At 42.6% G+C, this 18458-nt stretch overlaps 1 protein-coding gene across 2 annotated transcripts in view; it reads right to left on the reverse strand.

Annotated features, from left to right (window-relative positions):
* The window catches only part of dnah5 (dynein, axonemal, heavy chain 5), a 63673-nt gene that overhangs the window by 4465 nt on the left and 40750 nt on the right, over window positions 1-18458 (reverse strand). For both annotated transcript variants that reach the window (XM_058052763.1, XM_058052762.1), the window contains 17 exons: window positions 18229-18364; window positions 17803-17984; window positions 17229-17363; window positions 16562-16717; window positions 14277-14459; window positions 13720-13824; window positions 13251-13389; window positions 12142-12256; window positions 11435-11625; window positions 9893-10014; window positions 7999-8148; window positions 7020-7265; window positions 6673-6892; window positions 4445-4650; window positions 3769-3972; window positions 1801-2016; window positions 412-624 (listed from right to left, as the gene is read on the reverse strand). In XM_058052763.1, coding sequence (XP_057908746.1) covers window positions 412-624; window positions 1801-2016; window positions 3769-3972; window positions 4445-4650; window positions 6673-6892; window positions 7020-7265; window positions 7999-8148; window positions 9893-10014; window positions 11435-11625; window positions 12142-12256; window positions 13251-13389; window positions 13720-13824; window positions 14277-14459; window positions 16562-16717; window positions 17229-17363; window positions 17803-17984; window positions 18229-18364 — 2919 coding nt within the window. The remainder of the gene's footprint in view (window positions 1-411; window positions 625-1800; window positions 2017-3768; window positions 3973-4444; window positions 4651-6672; window positions 6893-7019; window positions 7266-7998; window positions 8149-9892; window positions 10015-11434; window positions 11626-12141; window positions 12257-13250; window positions 13390-13719; window positions 13825-14276; window positions 14460-16561; window positions 16718-17228; window positions 17364-17802; window positions 17985-18228; window positions 18365-18458) is intronic.

Consider the following 18458-nt stretch of genomic DNA (forward strand, 5'->3'; position numbering starts at 1 on the left):
CAACACAACACCATTAGAACAATGTAAACTGTCTGCTACGCAGCTGAGGGAAGGCCAAAGGCAGACGTGGAAAACAATGACGTGTGAATGATTGTGCAGCAAGAGAAACGTAAAGTACTAAACTTGAGTGGAGTTGTATCAACTGTGAAAAAACATTGAAGATCTCATTTCTCATGGTTGCTGCACAAACAGCTTTGTGTCGCTTATGATACCCGGATATTTACATCTGATACAATCTGTAGTCTTTCTCCCGAAAGACTTTTAGTGAAGAACGTTACTACAGTGTTAGTGATTGATACTACTACCATGGGTGTAAATTCACGTGTCATCAGCCAACATTTGCACAGAAACACCAATTCAAATACAAAAGTGACTTTTTATTGTTCATAGAATAACAGCTTTTCCACGGACCTTTTTCCAACGTTCAGGAATGCGTGCATCATACATGCAGTCCAGGGCATCTCGGAGGTTCTCACTCATGATGATGGTACCATCGATGGCCAACTTGAGATCGGTTAGGGTGTTTCGGACCAGAACTATGACCCTCTGCATTCGGTCTATCTCCTGACGGAGGAAGATGTTCATTGGCTGGAAAGGACCCATCTTCTGGAGACGCTCTCTCACCTGGTAAGTTTCATGAAGACGGAGATGGATGTTGGATTAATCCAGCACTGGTATTGAGTCGACAACCATGGTACTGACCAAAAACCTAAGCTTGTCAACAGTGGCTGAAGAGATCTTTTCCTAAGCAGCAGATTTAACAGAATTTGGCAAAAGCTCAGAAAAGAAAGGATTTTTTTTTGTCAAAAGGAGACTCTTCCATTGACCAACTTCAACTAGTTTATATTCTGCACAGGCATCATTTGATTACGTAGCCTGGTTTTTTTCTCCATTCTGTCACGATCGGGCTTCACCCCCTCGTGACAGCTTCCTTAGTTTTCGTCTTTCCTCTCTGTTCCTCATTCGTGCCCTTATTTTGTATTCACTTCCTCTGTTGCTCTGTCCTACTTTCCGTTTCTTTCCATTTTCTCCTGCACCTGGTTTCAATCAGTGATTGCTATTTAGTTCAGGTGCACGCTCCCTTCGTTGTCGGTTCATTGTCTTATGTCTTTGGTTTGAGTTTATGTTGCTTGTGCGCCATCCTGCTGCATAGCGACAATAAATACATTTTTACCTGCATTTGGGTCCTAATCTCTGCATCCTGGGGTCGAACCTTACAACTCACAAGCCGGACCGTGACACATTCTCTCCACATACAGAGTATAACCTTCTGATAGACCAGCCTTACATCAGTGGTGAAGATAAGCAGACAAAGCGGTCATACACAGGATAGGAGGTTTCTATAGTTACCGTTTGAAAAGAATGGGCATGCATTCTTTGTATTCAAGTATGTACTCAAGTCTTCATTTACTGGAAAAATCCTATTAGACATACTGTAGATGCATAGAAATGTTATTAGACATGGATGCATGTTGTGTCTTCTTCTGGTCCTCCTGGGACGGTGGCGCTTCCTGCTTTTATTCTCACCGCCAATGTCTATTTCCAGCGTTGTTTTCTCAGTTACTATCTCTAACGCTCACACACCCCTGTTTGGGTGTACCCACCCTGCCACTTAGCACACCACGTGTGGAAGGTGAAGAACATTACTCACGATGCTTTGCTGCACTGAGACACTCCCCTCGGGCTTTGCACGGGCATCAACCGACACACACATGCACACACACACACACAATCACACACAGTCACACACACACACAGTCACACAGTCACACACAGTCACACACAGTCACACAGGCTTACTTCAAAAGGTACATAGTCTGCAGGCAGTTTCTCCAGCATGTCATCAGCCAGCCTGGACACCACAGCCTCTCTGGTCTCCCCTCCCCCTGATGAGCTATCTTTAGGCTGAATACTGAGAATTGTGTCCAATACGTCCTTTGCTAATTTACTTTGGTGGCTGATGTCTGCATTCGGGTGCAAACCAAACACCTCAGGAGTGTCATAGGCCGGGAGACCCTATGAAAACAAACAGTTATTAGACTCCAGATGGCCTCATTAGATTCATAGACACGATACATAAACATGTATAAGACACCAGCTGGGGAGTGACGTATAGCTAAACAGTAGATGGTCTTTCCCCTAAAGTGACAAACAGTCATGTTAAAAATTAGGACAGCCCACACAGCTGAAGATCACATTTGTGGGACCCACCATTGGCTGGGCTCAAACGTGAACAAGATGTTTTGCTTGATCACAACCGTGTTTTCCATCCGTCCATGCATCCATCCATGCATCCATCCATGCATCCATCCATCCATCCATCATCCGTCCGTCCATCCATCCATCCATGCATCCATCCATCCATACATCCATCATCCGTCCGTCCATCCGTCCATCCATGCATCCATCCATCCATCATCCGTCCGTCCATCCATCCATCCATGCATCCATCCATCCATCCATCCACCATCCATCCACCCATTCATCCATCCACCCATCCATCCGTCCGTCAGTACTGGTGCACGTTTTGCCAAATGTTCAGCATTATGTTGAATGTATGAAAGGCTTCATGTGCTTCATGCTCCCTTTTGTGTTTGAAGCACAAAGATAAAAACTCTGTACTTGTGTTTGCAGAGTGAAGATGGCCTTTCCAACACAGTGGCACACTACTCCACTGTCGTTCTTGCTCAACCCAAGTGGTTGAGGTGGACAAGTTTCATGTCTTTGTTACCAAAGTGCTCGTTCAACCGTGGGAAAGTTTGTTTTCCAAGTTCTGTAAACTAAGTTGGCAAATCTTGGACATGCTCCTTGCCTGTATGCCATGCTTCTCTATTTTGTAACGCTTTTCATTGTCTTCAGTTGCCATATAATCCATCACTCCTTTCATACAGAATCATGCGGGGTATTTGTGTTGATAGCACCAAATTGCTCTTTTTCAAAAAAGTTTTATTTCACAAAGCCCTGAACTGCTTTTTTTTCTTTTTTTGCTGCAAGAAAATGGTATTAATAATGCATTGAACAGTTCTTCACTCAATTTTAAGGGCTTCTGCAATCATTTCATTTCGTGTGCTTGAAGCAGAACAAACCTCTTTGAAGCGCAGCAAAACCAACAAGTTAGCATCGCAGACCGAGGGTCAGAAACAAACACATGAATGTGAAGGTTGAAAACCCCTCAGGTCTTTTAAGCAATGATGATTTCAGGTCCTAAAATGAACATCGTTCCTTTGTAGAGTTTGAAAATGCGAGCCAGGTTAGTTTTACCCTGCTGATGATGTGTTGTTGCAATGCAAATGTTGCTTGTTGTTATTTTATTTTCTCAAGACAGTCCTTTTCTACATTTCATTTCATAGACAAATGCGTGGACAAACACCAAAAAGACACCGAGATTATTATGTCTAAGCTGGGAAAGTAGATTTAGATAGCAGATAGTGTTTAAAGTGTACATTTGTATAGCTGTGTTTTCATCCTCTATTCGGGAGGCTGGAGTTGGGAATACGCTTGCCGACCCCGGCAGCCTCATACATCCATCATAATGAAACAAGCTTTAATGAAACTAGCTCAGCAACTGACCACAGCACACGGCGGGGTAGGACTCATAAATCATAAAAGATATGGAATAAAATGGCATTAAATCTGAACATTACATATAGCAGATTCAACCTGGATGCGACGGGAGGCCAGTTATGTCATGGCGTCACTGACGGCTGGCAAAGAGACATCCTGTGATCAAGGAGAGGGAAGTAGAAAGACAGGCATAGGGAATCTCACCTGGATATAGGTAAGGTATTGGTCAACATTTGAACATCTGGGAATGCTGTAGCCTTTATAGAAGTTGAAAGCAAGTCCAAACATTTCCTCGCTGAACCACACTTTGGCAAATGTGTTGAGGAGGCGCTTGTCATAGTCGTCGGTCACACGGCCGCCATACTGAATTTCTCCAATCATGTAACGGACTGTATTCCATGACACACCCTGAAAAACGTGACATACAATCACACTGGCATTAGGTTAAGCGTAGAGATCCCAGCCAACCTGCCAATCTTCATGATTCCACTCAAATATGTAGTTTAGAATAATAAACCATGGACCAGAACATTAATATCACATGCAGACTACAGTGGATCCACGCATATTCACCATGAAGCATTCCTGACTCACTTTGCATATTTTTGGTTTTACCGCAGAAGGAAACCTTCATTCGTACTAATGTAATAATATGTATTGCCATCATTTTTCACAAATAATTCCTAATTATTTCCTTGTTTGCCTTGCCTATACACTGACACTGTGACACACTAATATACTGGTATGGTTTTAGGTTGAAATTGGTTCCAAATGGACAAATCAACAATAATTCATTTGCTGACGGCACCAGTGGATATCAGGACTTCAGGCGCTAAGGTCACTTAGTCACAGACTTCTAAATCCCCGACGGTGTTCCTACCTTTTTCACGTCTACGTCATCGAGGTGGGTTTGAACAAACTGCACGGTGGCGTTGAAGTCTGCCTGGTTGAACTCGTAAGGAATGTTCCATCCCAGAGGGCCGTACTTTCTCCTTTCCTGGACAGTGCTATGAAGAAATGCCACCGCATAGAGCATTGGCTTCCACTGGGCCATGTTACTGACATCCAAAAGGTCCTGGTTTATGCCTGGTGGGGGGAATCATGGATAAACGCATGAGCTGCAGGAGTAAAATTGAAGTTATGATGCCCAAGACCTACAGGTACAGAAAGCTCCTTGCAGCAACCCAAAGGGCTTTGGAAACCCCTTGCAAATCACACAATGTTTATGAGGAGTATAGTGTTGTGAAATCATTTTTATCCATTTTTATCCATAAGGCAGGATTGTTCAGATGCATCGATATAGTATATGTGGAAATAATAGGACTTAAATGATTCTAGATGGTCCGTGTCTCTAAATTCATAAGGAATTGAAATCCTCCACTGCAACCGCCATTTGGGAGTTGAAGAAAAGCATGCACTGAAACTGTATGTATCAGTTTCCATTTTGAAACAGACAGAGACAGCTGCTTCATACATATTAACTATTTTTTTCTCCATCTAAAACAATCATGACAAGATTGTTTAAAATTTCAAGAAGCATGCATGCTGTAAAAATGTCATGAATTCATCTGCACATTTGAGAATTCTCTTGATGTCATTCCTCGGATGACACGCTTTGATCACTGATCAAATGATTCCAAAGTACTGGAAGAATACAACTCCATATTTGATGTTCATCACAAGGGGTGCCGCGAGATCTCAAAATAAATGTCTTGTGATAAAATATCAATAAATGAAACACACGCCAAATAAAAACGAACTCCAGCCTCCGTATATTGACAAGCGCAAGCGTCTGTTTTGCTCCTGTCTCGCATCCAAAAGGACAGAAAGAGAACATTGATTGAGCACCGAGAGGCTCATAGAATGGTTTGAGATGTTGTGACACGGAGTGGGACATCTGTCATATGGCTACTTTGTCTCTGTGGGGGGAGGCGGGTCTGCAAGCATACTCACAGTGAGAAGCAATGCAAGGCAGACGAAATTAGGAGTAATAAAAGATGATTGAAAGCCAAATGCCACGGCCCCGTGTGGGAATATGAAGTCATTGGCTACCGTATTTACGACGTATTTATACATTTTTTTCAACCCAACCGCTTGCTTCCAAAAACCGAGAGGGATGGCTTTTGAAAAATGGCAACATAAACAAACTTAACAAAGCAACCAGACACACTTTTCCCATCTGGGAAAAAAACTACACACCGACAGTCAACACACTTTGAGAGGTTTGATCGGCAAAGTAAAACGGTGTACGTTCACACGTAGTGTACTTTAAAAGAAACACTGCTGTGTAATACAGTTGAAAAGCCAGGATTTCAAGAAATGCTCCAAACGTTTCACAGATGCTTCGAATTGCCTGTGACAGAATTCAACTTTACAAAGATGTCATATTAAAGGAAATATTGCATTATTATAATAAGTTATTATATTACTATTATTATATATCATCACAACAGTGGGTCATTTTGTTGACAGTGTTATTGTTTAAGGTCGTTTTGTAGGACAATAAACATTTCAAAAAGCACCTGCATTGTTTTGTGACCGTTAAATAAAAAAGATTGATTTTCCCGTCATTATCTTTCATTGTATTTTTCTGATAATTGATGTTAAAATCTCGTCTCGTCTTGTTGTCATGTATCGTCTCATCACCTGATGTGTGTGTCTGGCAACACCCCTATTAATCACTGACTTCCTTTTCCCTTCATGCAACACAAATTGGACCCCTCCAAACCACGGATCAATCTGTTTACATTTTCATTCATTTCTGCCATATTTTCGCCTGGCAACCATCTCGGGGCAAGGCAGAGTATTGACCGACAAGAGGATGTGGGAATCCTTATTCGTAGCACATCCACCTTTCTGACGACCTCAACTATATTCCATTTTTTTCAAAGCACATGTAGTCTAAGTCCATAAAATTGCTTGAATAATGTAGCGAGTTTGGTGGCATTCCCAACAAACATGGCGTCCGTGTGGATGTTTCTTTGGTAACATAATCACATTTTCATTGAAAGCAAAAGAAACCTTAAATATCCATTTATCCTATTGATTCATCATTGATTTCCACCCAGGTTCTACTGAATGTTTGTGATGCAAAAGAAACCAAAATACCTCCATAGGTTCTTTTAAGCCCCGCCTTCAAGCCCTGCGGTGGTTCATTGGTGAACTTGATTGACATTTGAAGAAGCGTGATGGGGAAGTGTTGGTGGACCTCGGTGGTCATCCACAGGCGAAAGCTTTCGTGAACAAAGTCCGCGTCTGTTACCGTGTCCATGAGCTCGGCCATAAAGTCCAGACCCAGGTGGCAGTTTTGGAGTAAGGCCCAGCCACCCTGAAGACATTGAATAATGGCCGTGTTCATTCACTAAGAATGCGTAATGAGATGGAATCAATCACTCCTAGAGGCTATCGCAGACGTTTACGGAGCTTTAACGAGAAAAACAGCGACATTCACTTACATTTGCCATGTTCTGCTGCAGAAGTTTGCGGGCATGGACTTCTTGCCCTTGTCCCATGGAGACGTAGCGAGTCTCAATCTTTAGTCTTTTTCCCAGAGCAATGATGGAGTCGGTTGGGTCGGAGCCCATCGACAGGAAACAGATGAGGGGCGTCCGTGAGTCTGATTCCTCCCAAGTCTTTTCCAGGTCAAGAATGGCCCCTTCAGTGTACTTTTCCCCCATTGCATCCATGATGTATTTACGGGCCTGCAGGAGGTGAAAATGAGATTTGATGTTAGATAATGCGATGGAATCTTTCCTTTGAGTACGGATAATTACTAAGAAACAAGTTCAGTGTTTATTTCCTTGCTCGCCACCGTTTTGTGTGAAAAGTTGCATTCGAGGATCAGACGGCGAGTGTTACGCCGCTGTTTGTGAGCCAAACAAACCTCCACATCAGGCTTAAAAGCAGCGTAGAAGCAAAACAGAAAGCAAGCGTCCATTAGCCTGAAATCCTCTGAAAGAAAGCTGATTCATTCAAGATGCGCCTTTCTTCCTTTTTTGAAAAGCTTCGGCCATCTGAGATATTAGCGTCAATTAAGAGATTTTTAGATACCGGACTTTAAAAGGGAACCAGCATGATTTGATTTGCAACCGTTGGCTGTTTTTAATTAAGAATATTCTACAGCTGCTTTGTTCCTTTACAGGGAGTTATTCAGCCGAGCCTAATTAAGTGTTACTGGTCCCTCATAGCGATCCAAGTGCAATTAGGCAATGGATGGATTGCTCCGGGTCCCACGGTTCAAAAACATGGATGACGTTAAGTGGAGACTCTACGTTGTCAGTATTCGGAAGTATAAATGTGGATGGTTGATTGTCTATATGTGTCCTGTGATTGGCTGGCGTGATTGATTTACCTGGGATAAGCTCCAGCGCACCCTACTAGAAGTGATAGATGATGCATGATGATTGCACGCATGGCTGGAGGATCATTACAGACCTGTGCAATGGTCCGGTCAGGACACCAGCAGCGAATAAGGAGCAGGCGCCTAAAACAGTCGAGGGACTGATCGTATGCGTTCGGGACCTTTTCCTCCTCCGGGGCTTCCTTATCAAACCACATCTTCCACTGCTTCTCATTACGGCTTATCTGTGCACACGGAAATATTCATTTGCTTGGTTCTCCATGAAATCAGGAAGAAGACGACAGGATCATCTGATATTTCTGTTAAATGACTCCAGAAAACCAACATCAGTAATTGCCTAACGTGTTTTAGGAACCCATGGGAGGAGGAACCCATCGGCGCCCATGAGTGTTTCCGTGTCAGTAATTATTACCGCTAACTCTATTCTCCAGGGTTCTGATGCAAGTATGAAAAGTGTGGAAATGCATGGAATCTGATTTCATACTTTTCCATTTATGGAAAGTTTGTGAGTATGGAGGCATATTCACGGCGCCTGCGAGGGCAGCTAAGATGTTCGTGTGAAAGAAGGAATCAACACGAGTTGATATGAGTTGGTGGTTTGTGGTTTGGTCCGCAGCATGTCGCAAAAAAGACAAAAATATCAATCACAGTTTTCCAAAGTCAAAACTCTTGTGTGTGAATATCTTCGTTTCTCTTGAACACCAAGATAATAATAAGATCTGCAGTCATGGATGACGAAGAAATGAAAATATTCACATTTGAACGGCTGACGTCAGATTAGTTACATTTTAATCAAATTCAAATACCAAAATGCTTGTTGATTGATTGGATAATCAGCAGCTGTAAATGACATATTCATATAGTGTTGGATGTTGTCGATATGTTTACATTATATGTCCTCTGTATGGATAGACCATTGTTATATCATAAAATCCCATCCATAACTCTTCCGACATAGGTTGACAACATGACCTTAATAATGACATTAATTACTAATTAATTTACTAATTATTTTACTAATTAATTACTAATTAATTACTTTAAAAAAACTTAAACTGTATTATGGAAAGCAGGAAGTGAACAAATGTAACAGTTACTGATTGTAAAAGTACCAGATGGAGGGGTAGGATTTAATAAGTTTTGCTTCTTCCTACTCCTTTTGGACATGTGGAACTGGGAACTGATTATGGGATGCACTCAATTGTAATCTGATGCATGTTCAAATGAAATAAAACCATTACCATTACCATTACCATTACCATTACCATTACCATTAATTAATGTCATTTCAAGTGCTGGCTGGTAGTTTGAATCTGGTGTGCGTTCCCAGCTGTGATAACCAACAGCTTCAAACCTTCATAACGCAAACCTGACATTTTTACCAGCCAACAGTCTGAGATGAACGACGGTCTTTCCGATTGTGACACGTGAAATAAAATAGAGTTTTAAAGTTTCTGCTGTGTTTCATGTGTGAAGACTCAGACTCAGGTTTGGGCTTTCTTCCGTTCTCTCGCTCCTCTCTCCGTCTTTCCCTCTGGAGAGGACATTTCACCAAACAAAGAGCTGCTAATCTGCCTCTCCGTGTTCATAATCACGGCAGGAATACGCGTCTTTATTCGAGTGCGTGTGTGCTTTTCAGAACTTAATTGATTGGAAATTTCTCCGAACTAAATTCATTTCGCAGAACGCTGGCTTTCTCTCACCATGGGTACCACCTGGCTGTCAATCATGTGTGTGTGTATGTGTGTGTGTGAACATCTTATTGTGTGTATGTGTCGTGTTAAAAGATGGATTAAGATGGTGAAACTGATACTGACATGCTTCTAAGCGCCAGTCACATAGTTTGAGAATTCCTAAACACTCGTGTGTGTGTGTGTGTGCGTGTGCGTGTGCGTGTGTGTGTGTGTGCGTGTGCGTGTGTGTGTGTGTGTGTGTGTGTGTATGTGCGTGTGCGTGTGCGTATTATACCTGATCGAGCACATCAGAGAACTGCCATAGTTTGCTGAGCGCCACAAGATTGAGCCAAGTCATGTCAAGTATCCATTTTGCTGGTTTGGGAGGACAGGCCTTGAGGTCCAGTGATGCCCCCCCTGGAGGTCAGACACTCAGCTTATTTTCAACCCTAATTCACTTTGTTACCAGACAATGGGTTCCAATTACCCGCCAAAAGCCTACATCTATTTGGTTCTGGAACATCTCTGTTGTGTGTGTGAATGAATTCGTCATCTGGTTCGATGGTCGTCAGGTCTGACCTGACAGATGTTGGATCTGCACGCATTTGGCAGACCGCTTGTGTTTGGCCTTGCGAGTCGCCAGAGCTCGCTTTCTTTCCACAGGAGCACCTGGCTATGACGCCAACATGTTTGGAATGTGCGTGTACGCCCACGAAGTGTATCACGGCTTGGAAAAAAGCAATTTCAGTTGAACCTTATCAAGGAGCCTGGGGGCTCTTTTCACAACTGCTGCTTTTCTCTGTTGATATATGAAAGCGGGCGCATTGGAGACAGGTTATCTGCGGGGCCAGCATCTGTACTCGGATGCAAGGTCGCATCTGATGCAATTCAAAGCAAGTCTATGAGAGGACTGAACATCGGCTGAACCGTATTCGTATTCCGGTGCTGCAAATGCTATGGCCGGTTGTTTTATTCATGCACACAGTGGCCAAATTATTATTGATCTCTTGCTGATTTCTAAGTTTAACCCATACAAAGACAGTCCAGGCGTTTTATGAATCGCAAAATTCAAGAAAAAATGAATTCAGTTCATTGAGTGGAAGCATTGAATCCAAGAATTTGGACCTCCACAGTTATATACTACGTATATACTGTATACCATATACTGTATATACATACAGTATACCATATATTGTCGGTCAATGAGGCACACTAATTTGTCTTTGTCGTTACAAAAAGACTCTTAACCTGAGCTGGCTATGTGTATAAAAGATACCTATGCCGGCCATTCTGACGTTGTGTTCATTCATTTATAGTTCTCCGGCCATGGAAGAACATTGTAAAACAGTGCAACTGGCAACATCCACAAGAAGCTAACAACAAGTTGACCATTTACCATTGATGCTGTGAATTCTGATGTTGTGTTGACGTTAAGCTTGGCAATAAAACTTAAACAGAGTGTCAGACTCTAAGTGACTATCAGATGATACAAGATTTCACAGGTGTTCTTCAATTTGCTTTGTTTCTTTCGTTATGGTTTACTTTTTGGCCCGTCTATTAGAAGGAAAACCCAGACATGATGTACTTTAAGCCGGCCAATCACAGCTCCACGGTCTGAATTACCGTTGACAAAATAACTTTTTAGAGGTTAACATCAAGGAGGAACCAGCCGGTGTAGCATAATTCAGTCTTCGGGCTAAAGACCACCAGCAAGAAGATGGGTGACAAGGAGACCACTGTTGGATGGATGAACAAAAGCCCCCTGAGTGTCTTTACCGTAACAATCAACATCATCACCAAAGCGGAGGAAAGATTTGTACGCTGGATTGCCTCTCACCTTTAATGAGGGTGAGGAACTCCTCGTGCTTGACCTTGCTGCTTTGCATGTCGATTTTCAGAGTCAAGAGCAGCGTGAAGAGGAACTTGTGCTCCTCGTACAGGCCCCGCTCAGCATACCTGTACACCTCGAAGGTCATGAACTCTATGATGTTGGCAATACGCTTGCTGGTGATGGGGCTTTTAAAGGATCTGTAACCACACACATGCCATCATATTCATGATATTATATCAAAGTAAATGCAAATGCTACCTATACAAACTGTTGGTGCATCTGGAAGATTATAACGTTTGTAATACTTATGAAGGGCATTGGCAATGCATTGGCTGTAGGACTATTTTCTTTTACAATACAGAAGTACTTCCAGACGGCTGACCAGGATTCCTTTAACTTTCTGCTTGCTGCTGCAAAAACAGAGTACTTTATGGCAGGTACCTTAAGAATCGGGTGGGCACATCCTCCGATCTCCGACCAAGTAAATCATATTTGACATGTTTATTTCTGTACAGTGCTTCAAAGTAAAGACTCTGAAATGGAACTAAACTGGATCGTTCCGTGCGAACCTGTGAGAATCTGTCTGCTGAGCTAGCAAGTAGACGCCCGACATTAGCAAGAGCAGACAATTGATACTGAAAGTTGGCATGGATTCCTGCAAAAAATGTCCTAAAATATGCCTTGTTCATGTATTTCAATATTCAATTTCTTACCTGGCCAGTGAAAGGTCAAAAAGTCCCAGGAACTGCCTTAGGGAGGTCTGGTACATCACATTTACCATACTCATCTCTGTGATCAGGAAGTACAAGATGCTGCCCCTGGTGGCCACTGAAAACAATGAATTTAAAACATTAATAATAATTAGCTTAGCTTCAATTGGACTGTTGGCATGACCTTCGTGTGTGGACTTCATGTTCATGATCATGGTCATGTTCTTCCCGTGTTATTCCTGTACGGAGATCTCTCTGTTCTCCATAGAGCATGCATGAGCACGCAAATTAGCAGATTTTTGGTACAAAAGTGATCTTTTTTCCCCTACAAAAATACAGTTTTTCCCACATAAAGCACATCTCATTCACCAATATGCTAATATATAATGTGTGATAATACAGATAAGCATAAATTTACCACAATTTTTACATATTTATGTCTTTTTGCTTCAATTATTTTTTTTGTAAGTGCTGAAATTTCACACTCTGCATGGTGGTCCTTGAACGCACCATAGTTTGTTTGGCTCTGACTCCACCTGTATATTTCACACTTTAAATGAATTTAATAATAATTTAGGGCTTATAATTGTGTAGTGAGTGAACAACGGCAAATAAGAAGAAAAGGGGAAGGTTTTGGAGCTGATAATTACAACTTTGCAATTTTAATTTTATTGTAAATGGTCATCTGGATTTGGTGAAGAATGTTAATATCAATCCCGCACAATTACTTGTGTTTTTTCTGCATTTGCTGGTAGTCCCAAAACATAAATCTACTGTACTGAAAATGCCTTAAATTGCCTGTACTGATGAAAGTGAGTTCAGTGACTGACAGGTGATCAGAATAGTGTTACCAGCCTCTTGTCCGAAATGCACATTCACTCGAGGTAAATAGCGCCGTGCTTGGTCCCACTTCACATCTAAAACACAGCATATGAGAGCACACTGATCCGCGCCAAAGCAAGGCACACTTCGAGGACGAGGATCGCACCCTGCCCCTGATCCTGCATCAGCGCATAAACTACATTCCAACACGTGGCGTGGACGAAAACGGCCGTAACACATTCAATGACACAAAAGTTTCCCCAAAGGATGCAAACTCTGCTTTGACCCACCAGGTCGATATTCCTCCCTGGCAGCATTGATTTGGACCTCAGTGTCAGCTGCAATCTGGAGTTTCTGATTGACCTCTTCAGCTGTGCACTTGGTGTTGGCCAGAACGGCAATCAGACTCTCGTCATCAACCAGCGAGCCCTACAAATAGAAATACAGTATTTGTGACAAATAGTCAGGAAATGAAAGTGTAAACATGTGGAGAATCACAGCTGAACCAGGAGAAAGTCTAATTGGGTGACCTTGGCAACCTTGGAATAAACTGGCTTCTGCAAATGTAGATGTTTGCGTGTTTCCTTCAACTGTAATGTTCTTTGATTTGCAAGAACAAAAATAAAACTCCATCAACACTAATAAATGAAATCATGTCCTGCTTTTATCATAATGTTTTTGTTGGAAAATGGCTTTTCAATTGCTGTCTGATCTTGTCTGCAGATGGGGGCGAAGGTGGGGGGTGGGTGGGTGCCTTGCCTGTGTGCTGGTTAGTCGGTAGAGGAGGTTGTCCTCAAGTTCTTTCATCTTCCGCTTGTTTGACGTAACATCCTCCAAGAGATCTGTCCTCTCCTTTTCCAGTTCCTGGGATGAGTAAAACACTGATGTCAATCACAAATGATAATAATTCCCACTTGGCACGACTGGATCTTATGGAAGTTCTAAGTAGGATGCAAAAAGACTAAATGTTTTGGGACATGAAAGCATGGAAGAAAGTTTAATTCCCTGATGAGAAGGAAATATAATGTTGATGCTCCTGATGGCCTACACGCCACAATGGAGCTTCAGGTTGTGCAGGGGCGTCAAACGTCCGCTTGCATGTGGTGATGTTGCAGGGGGCATCCATCATGATGGAAGGTGTTATCACAGTCATTAGCTGTATTATATTTGCATATTTGTACCTGTGGGTATTATCTTACTACAACTACTTTTAAGGCCAGTTAGGATGAATGTGAACACACCACCCTTTTGAATAATAATAATAATAATTACTATCATAGAAGTGATGATGCTTTTTATGTAAAGGAGCCTGTCACCTGTTTTTCTTTGAGGATGACTCGGCCGAGAAGCTGGTCCTCCAGTCCTCTCATCGTTACCGTGAAGTCAATAATGGAGGTGCGGGCGCTGATCTCAGGGGTGTATGCCGGATTGGGAAGCTTGGTGGTCATATACAGTCTGAAGCCCTTCATGACGTCCACCTCTTTGTCTCCAATTTTCACCTGTAGAATGGCAGATGACGTATAATATAGAACAGCATCAAATTGTTAATTTTTCGAAAACACGCAACTCGGTCAAAACCGATTAAGAGGCGAGTAACAGTGCTGGTGGAAGAATACAAGAATTCAATGTGTGCCTTGTGCTGGGCGGACGATAGTGTGAGCCTACACCACTGACCCACTGAAGAAGGATAGCATCACTAACAAGTTAACTTCCTACACTTTACGTCATGTCTCCAGAAGCAGGACTCCCATGAAGCACAACGGAAAGCCATCACCATGGAAGAGAAAACGAACCTCATGAAAAGATCTACGAGTTGTGGTTTCAACTACTTGACTCTCATGACCATCATTAAAAATAAAGATTATTGAATGCTAATGAATGCTAGCGGGGTAATGGACCCCACGCGTCATGGCGAGGACATTTGGCTGCTGGCTTCCCAACGTGTAAAGATCAGTTGAGCACATTTTAGCACAGCTCGTCACCGCTTGCTAGACATAGATTCACTAAACAGAAAAGGGGATCCTTACCTCTATAAGTTGAAAAATAAGAGACGTGATTTTTTAAAATTTAATGTCATAATATTTATTTAAAATTATATATAAAAAATGTCTCATTATGTGCTTTATGTTTTTAAAGTATGCAGGAGAATATGACTTCCAGTAACATGTCTGAAGGGGTATGTGATGGTTAAAAGAAAAGAAAAGAAAAGAAAAAAAAGAAAAGAAGAGAAGAGAAAAGAAAAGAACCACGGATGAACCCGATGGACATGAGTTGTGAAGCTGCCACCCTGTATAGAATAGAAGTCACACGTTTGTCATGACAGTCACGCTCCCCCAGGCAGACGGCACACGTGGAAATGAACGACTGTACTGACCAGCAAGATGAAGGCGTGCAGGTTGCAGCAGGAGCAGCTGCTGGAGGTACGAGGTGTTCACGTACGTTCAATACGCGTGTCTGTTTGCTCTGATCAGCATTTAATTATTCATGGGAGTAAAACTTGTAATTATCCATCTGCCTGTTTGTCCCTAGAGCTGTCGGTTGCAGAAATCCATCCCACTCAAGCCTGGATATTACTAGAAATGAACGGATGGGAGGGGGGGGGGGGGGTGACGGGGGTCTCTCATTAGCTACTAAGAGACTCCTGGCTGAAGGTGTTTCTTCTTTAACCTCGTGCTCCTCACGCTGAGAGAGAGTGTGTGTTGTAAGGTATATTTCATATGTGTACTGTGTATTTGTTCTGTGCATGATGGGGGTGTGTGGGGGGGGGGTGCCACATCTGGGGAATAAACAAGATCATCCAAAGCCAGAGATGTGATAATGAGAGAGAAACGGCTGCAAGCAGACGTTCACGTGGCAGGTCTTATAATCTCCAGCTAAGCTCAGGTTTGTGGAGGCCAATTCCTGTATGAGGAATCGAATCACAATGAAAACATTCATCCTTCACAAAAATAAACAGGGAAGGCTTTTCTGAACATGCGAAGGTCAACTTCATTTTTCCATTATTTGAGTGGGTACCTAGGTTCTAGGTTCAAACCACTGTACAGCAGCTAAATTTAAATATAACAAATATCTTTCAGTCCAGCCAGGATTTAGCAGACCTGTTTTTCATGATGGTTACAACCTAAAATGTCTGATTTGGTGGCATATTTTTTTACCAAAGTTGCAGCAAGAGTTGAAATGTTTGCATCTGCTGGTGATTTGACAAATTCGTTATCAATGTTCTACACATATAGATGCATTATGTCTGTTTATGGTGAAGTCATGACAGCAATTTAGCAAAGTTTAGCTCCTAACATGAGCTATTATTGGATGTTTAGCCGATTGTAGGAGACTGCATGGGTGTATGGGGCGTGGCCACGTGGTTTAAAAAAGTGTCATTTGGAGCCGAAGAGGGATATCCATAGGATTAACACAATAATATTGAATAATAGTGAAATATTGACAGTAGTTTGTTCCCCCCCAGGATCTTGCGGGTCTTTTTGACATGCCTGATTTCAGAGTTCAGAGATCACAATTGTTAACCCGTGGGATGAACAATATATGAATGAACTTTGACACAATTTTTGACAAAAAGTTATAATTGCCAGATTCCAATCCTTACCTTGTAAGTGGACCCGGTCTTGATGAAGTTTTTTTCGAGAATGTTATCGAGAGCAGGGTCCAACTCCTCCCCAACATCCTCAATCAACAGGGGGCGCCCAAGAGACAGACTGTCCTCCAGGTGGTTCTTGAAGTACTTGTGATTCAATGAGGTAATCTAAGAAGATGAGGACATATAGTAAATATTTTAGCATTTGCCCTGACGAGGACCTCCTGATACGCAGGCTGGCTTCAACCCGGGTTTGCATAAAGTATCTCCTTCTGGATGAGTCAATGGGTCTCCTTTTGGATAACAACATAACGATGCATATTCATTGAATGAGGCCCCACTCTGTCTATATTGAATCTTTAATTGAATGAACACTGCATTAATTCAGCCCTGAGAGGCCCAGGGAGGAAGGGGTAGTTAATCCGATTACTCCTGAAGTATTACGCAGCACCTTCTCATGAAGCCGGGCAGAAACAAAAGCATTTTGAATCCACAGTCAGTATTTAATGTAAATATCAGTAAATATAATTAAGTTACAGTAATAGCTTCTGGGAAAAAATGTGTCCATGATGTCATGATTCTTCTGAAATGGTGACTATTTTACACAAAATGCACATTGTACGTATTGTAAACAGGACTTCATTATCATTAAACCAAGGTTATATTCATAAAAAACTACCTGTAGTTCACTCCTGGCCTCTTTGTTCCTGATCCAAATTTTTCCCTGTGTTTGTGGATCAATGAGGAGAGGAAAACGTGCAGCTTTGGTGCTGATGATGCCATTCTGAATGGACAGGTCATCATTGGGGAGCCCCTGTGAAGGAAAGCATGCGTGATATACATTTTCCTACTCAATATACATAATACATAATCATAGGGAATGGCATGCCTGTCTTTTCTTTCCGTCCCGTCATCTCTCAGTTGCACCCAAATTAAGCCTGGCTTACACAAGTCACTACGTCCCCCATCCCCTCCGATGCTATCTTGATACTTTCAAAGTTCTGCTGAAGTTCCCGTAAATCCACCGACGAGCAACCATGACATTCGTGGACTACTGAAACTACCATCTACCATCTTTGTTGCAAATGTTGATCCAAAATTGGAGGAAAAGATGGGCTGTTGGCCTTACGAATGACTGGTATACGCACAGGAAATAATGCACTAAAAGCCAACCAATCACAGCCCTTGTCCGTGTCGCCCTAAAAAGGGAGGCGAGGCGGTGCGGACACATCAGCAGCCTGTCAATCACTGACCTGTAGATTCCACTCACTGACGGTCGGCGCATCGATGAGCAGCTCAGTCAGATTGAGATTATTGCCAAACGGGATTTGACGCTGCTTCAGTTCATTCTGCCAGTCGCTCAGCAGGAGATTACGAAACTCCTGGTTGAAAGGACCGGAGTAGGACAAGAACGCCGTGGCTAGAAGTACGTCACCTAGAACCAAAAGACAGAGTTGCAGGGGTGACCCACACATTTGTACTTCATGTATGTCTCGCGATCGCTGATGGTCCAACTTATCTTGTCAATCACAAGCCAGATACACAATCAAGACCGACAACCATTCACACTCAAATTCAATGATTTCATATTTGAGTCTTCCTCAGTGAGAAACAGCGCTAACCAACCCTCGCTAACCCAACCCAACACTCGTAAGTCGATATTTTGCTTTGAAACCCACCAACAAGACGTTTAGTCTGGGCAGCAAACTCTTTGCTCTGCTGGGTCCACCTCTCCTTCTCGCCAGCTAGGCCGCTAATCAGGCTGGAGGCCGTCTGCATCTTGTGTCTGCAGCGCTCCGCGTCCTCCAGCAGAGTCTGGAAGCGAGCGAGTAAAGCGAGAGGTCAGGAGGTCGGTGTGGACTTAGTCTAGTTTTATCTTTAAACTTCACATGGAACAGTCCAAGTTGTT

Source organism: Doryrhamphus excisus, chromosome 17 (assembly GCF_030265055.1).
Source record: "Doryrhamphus excisus isolate RoL2022-K1 chromosome 17, RoL_Dexc_1.0, whole genome shotgun sequence".
In the NCBI taxonomy this organism is placed as follows: Eukaryota; Metazoa; Chordata; class Actinopteri; order Syngnathiformes; family Syngnathidae; genus Doryrhamphus; species Doryrhamphus excisus.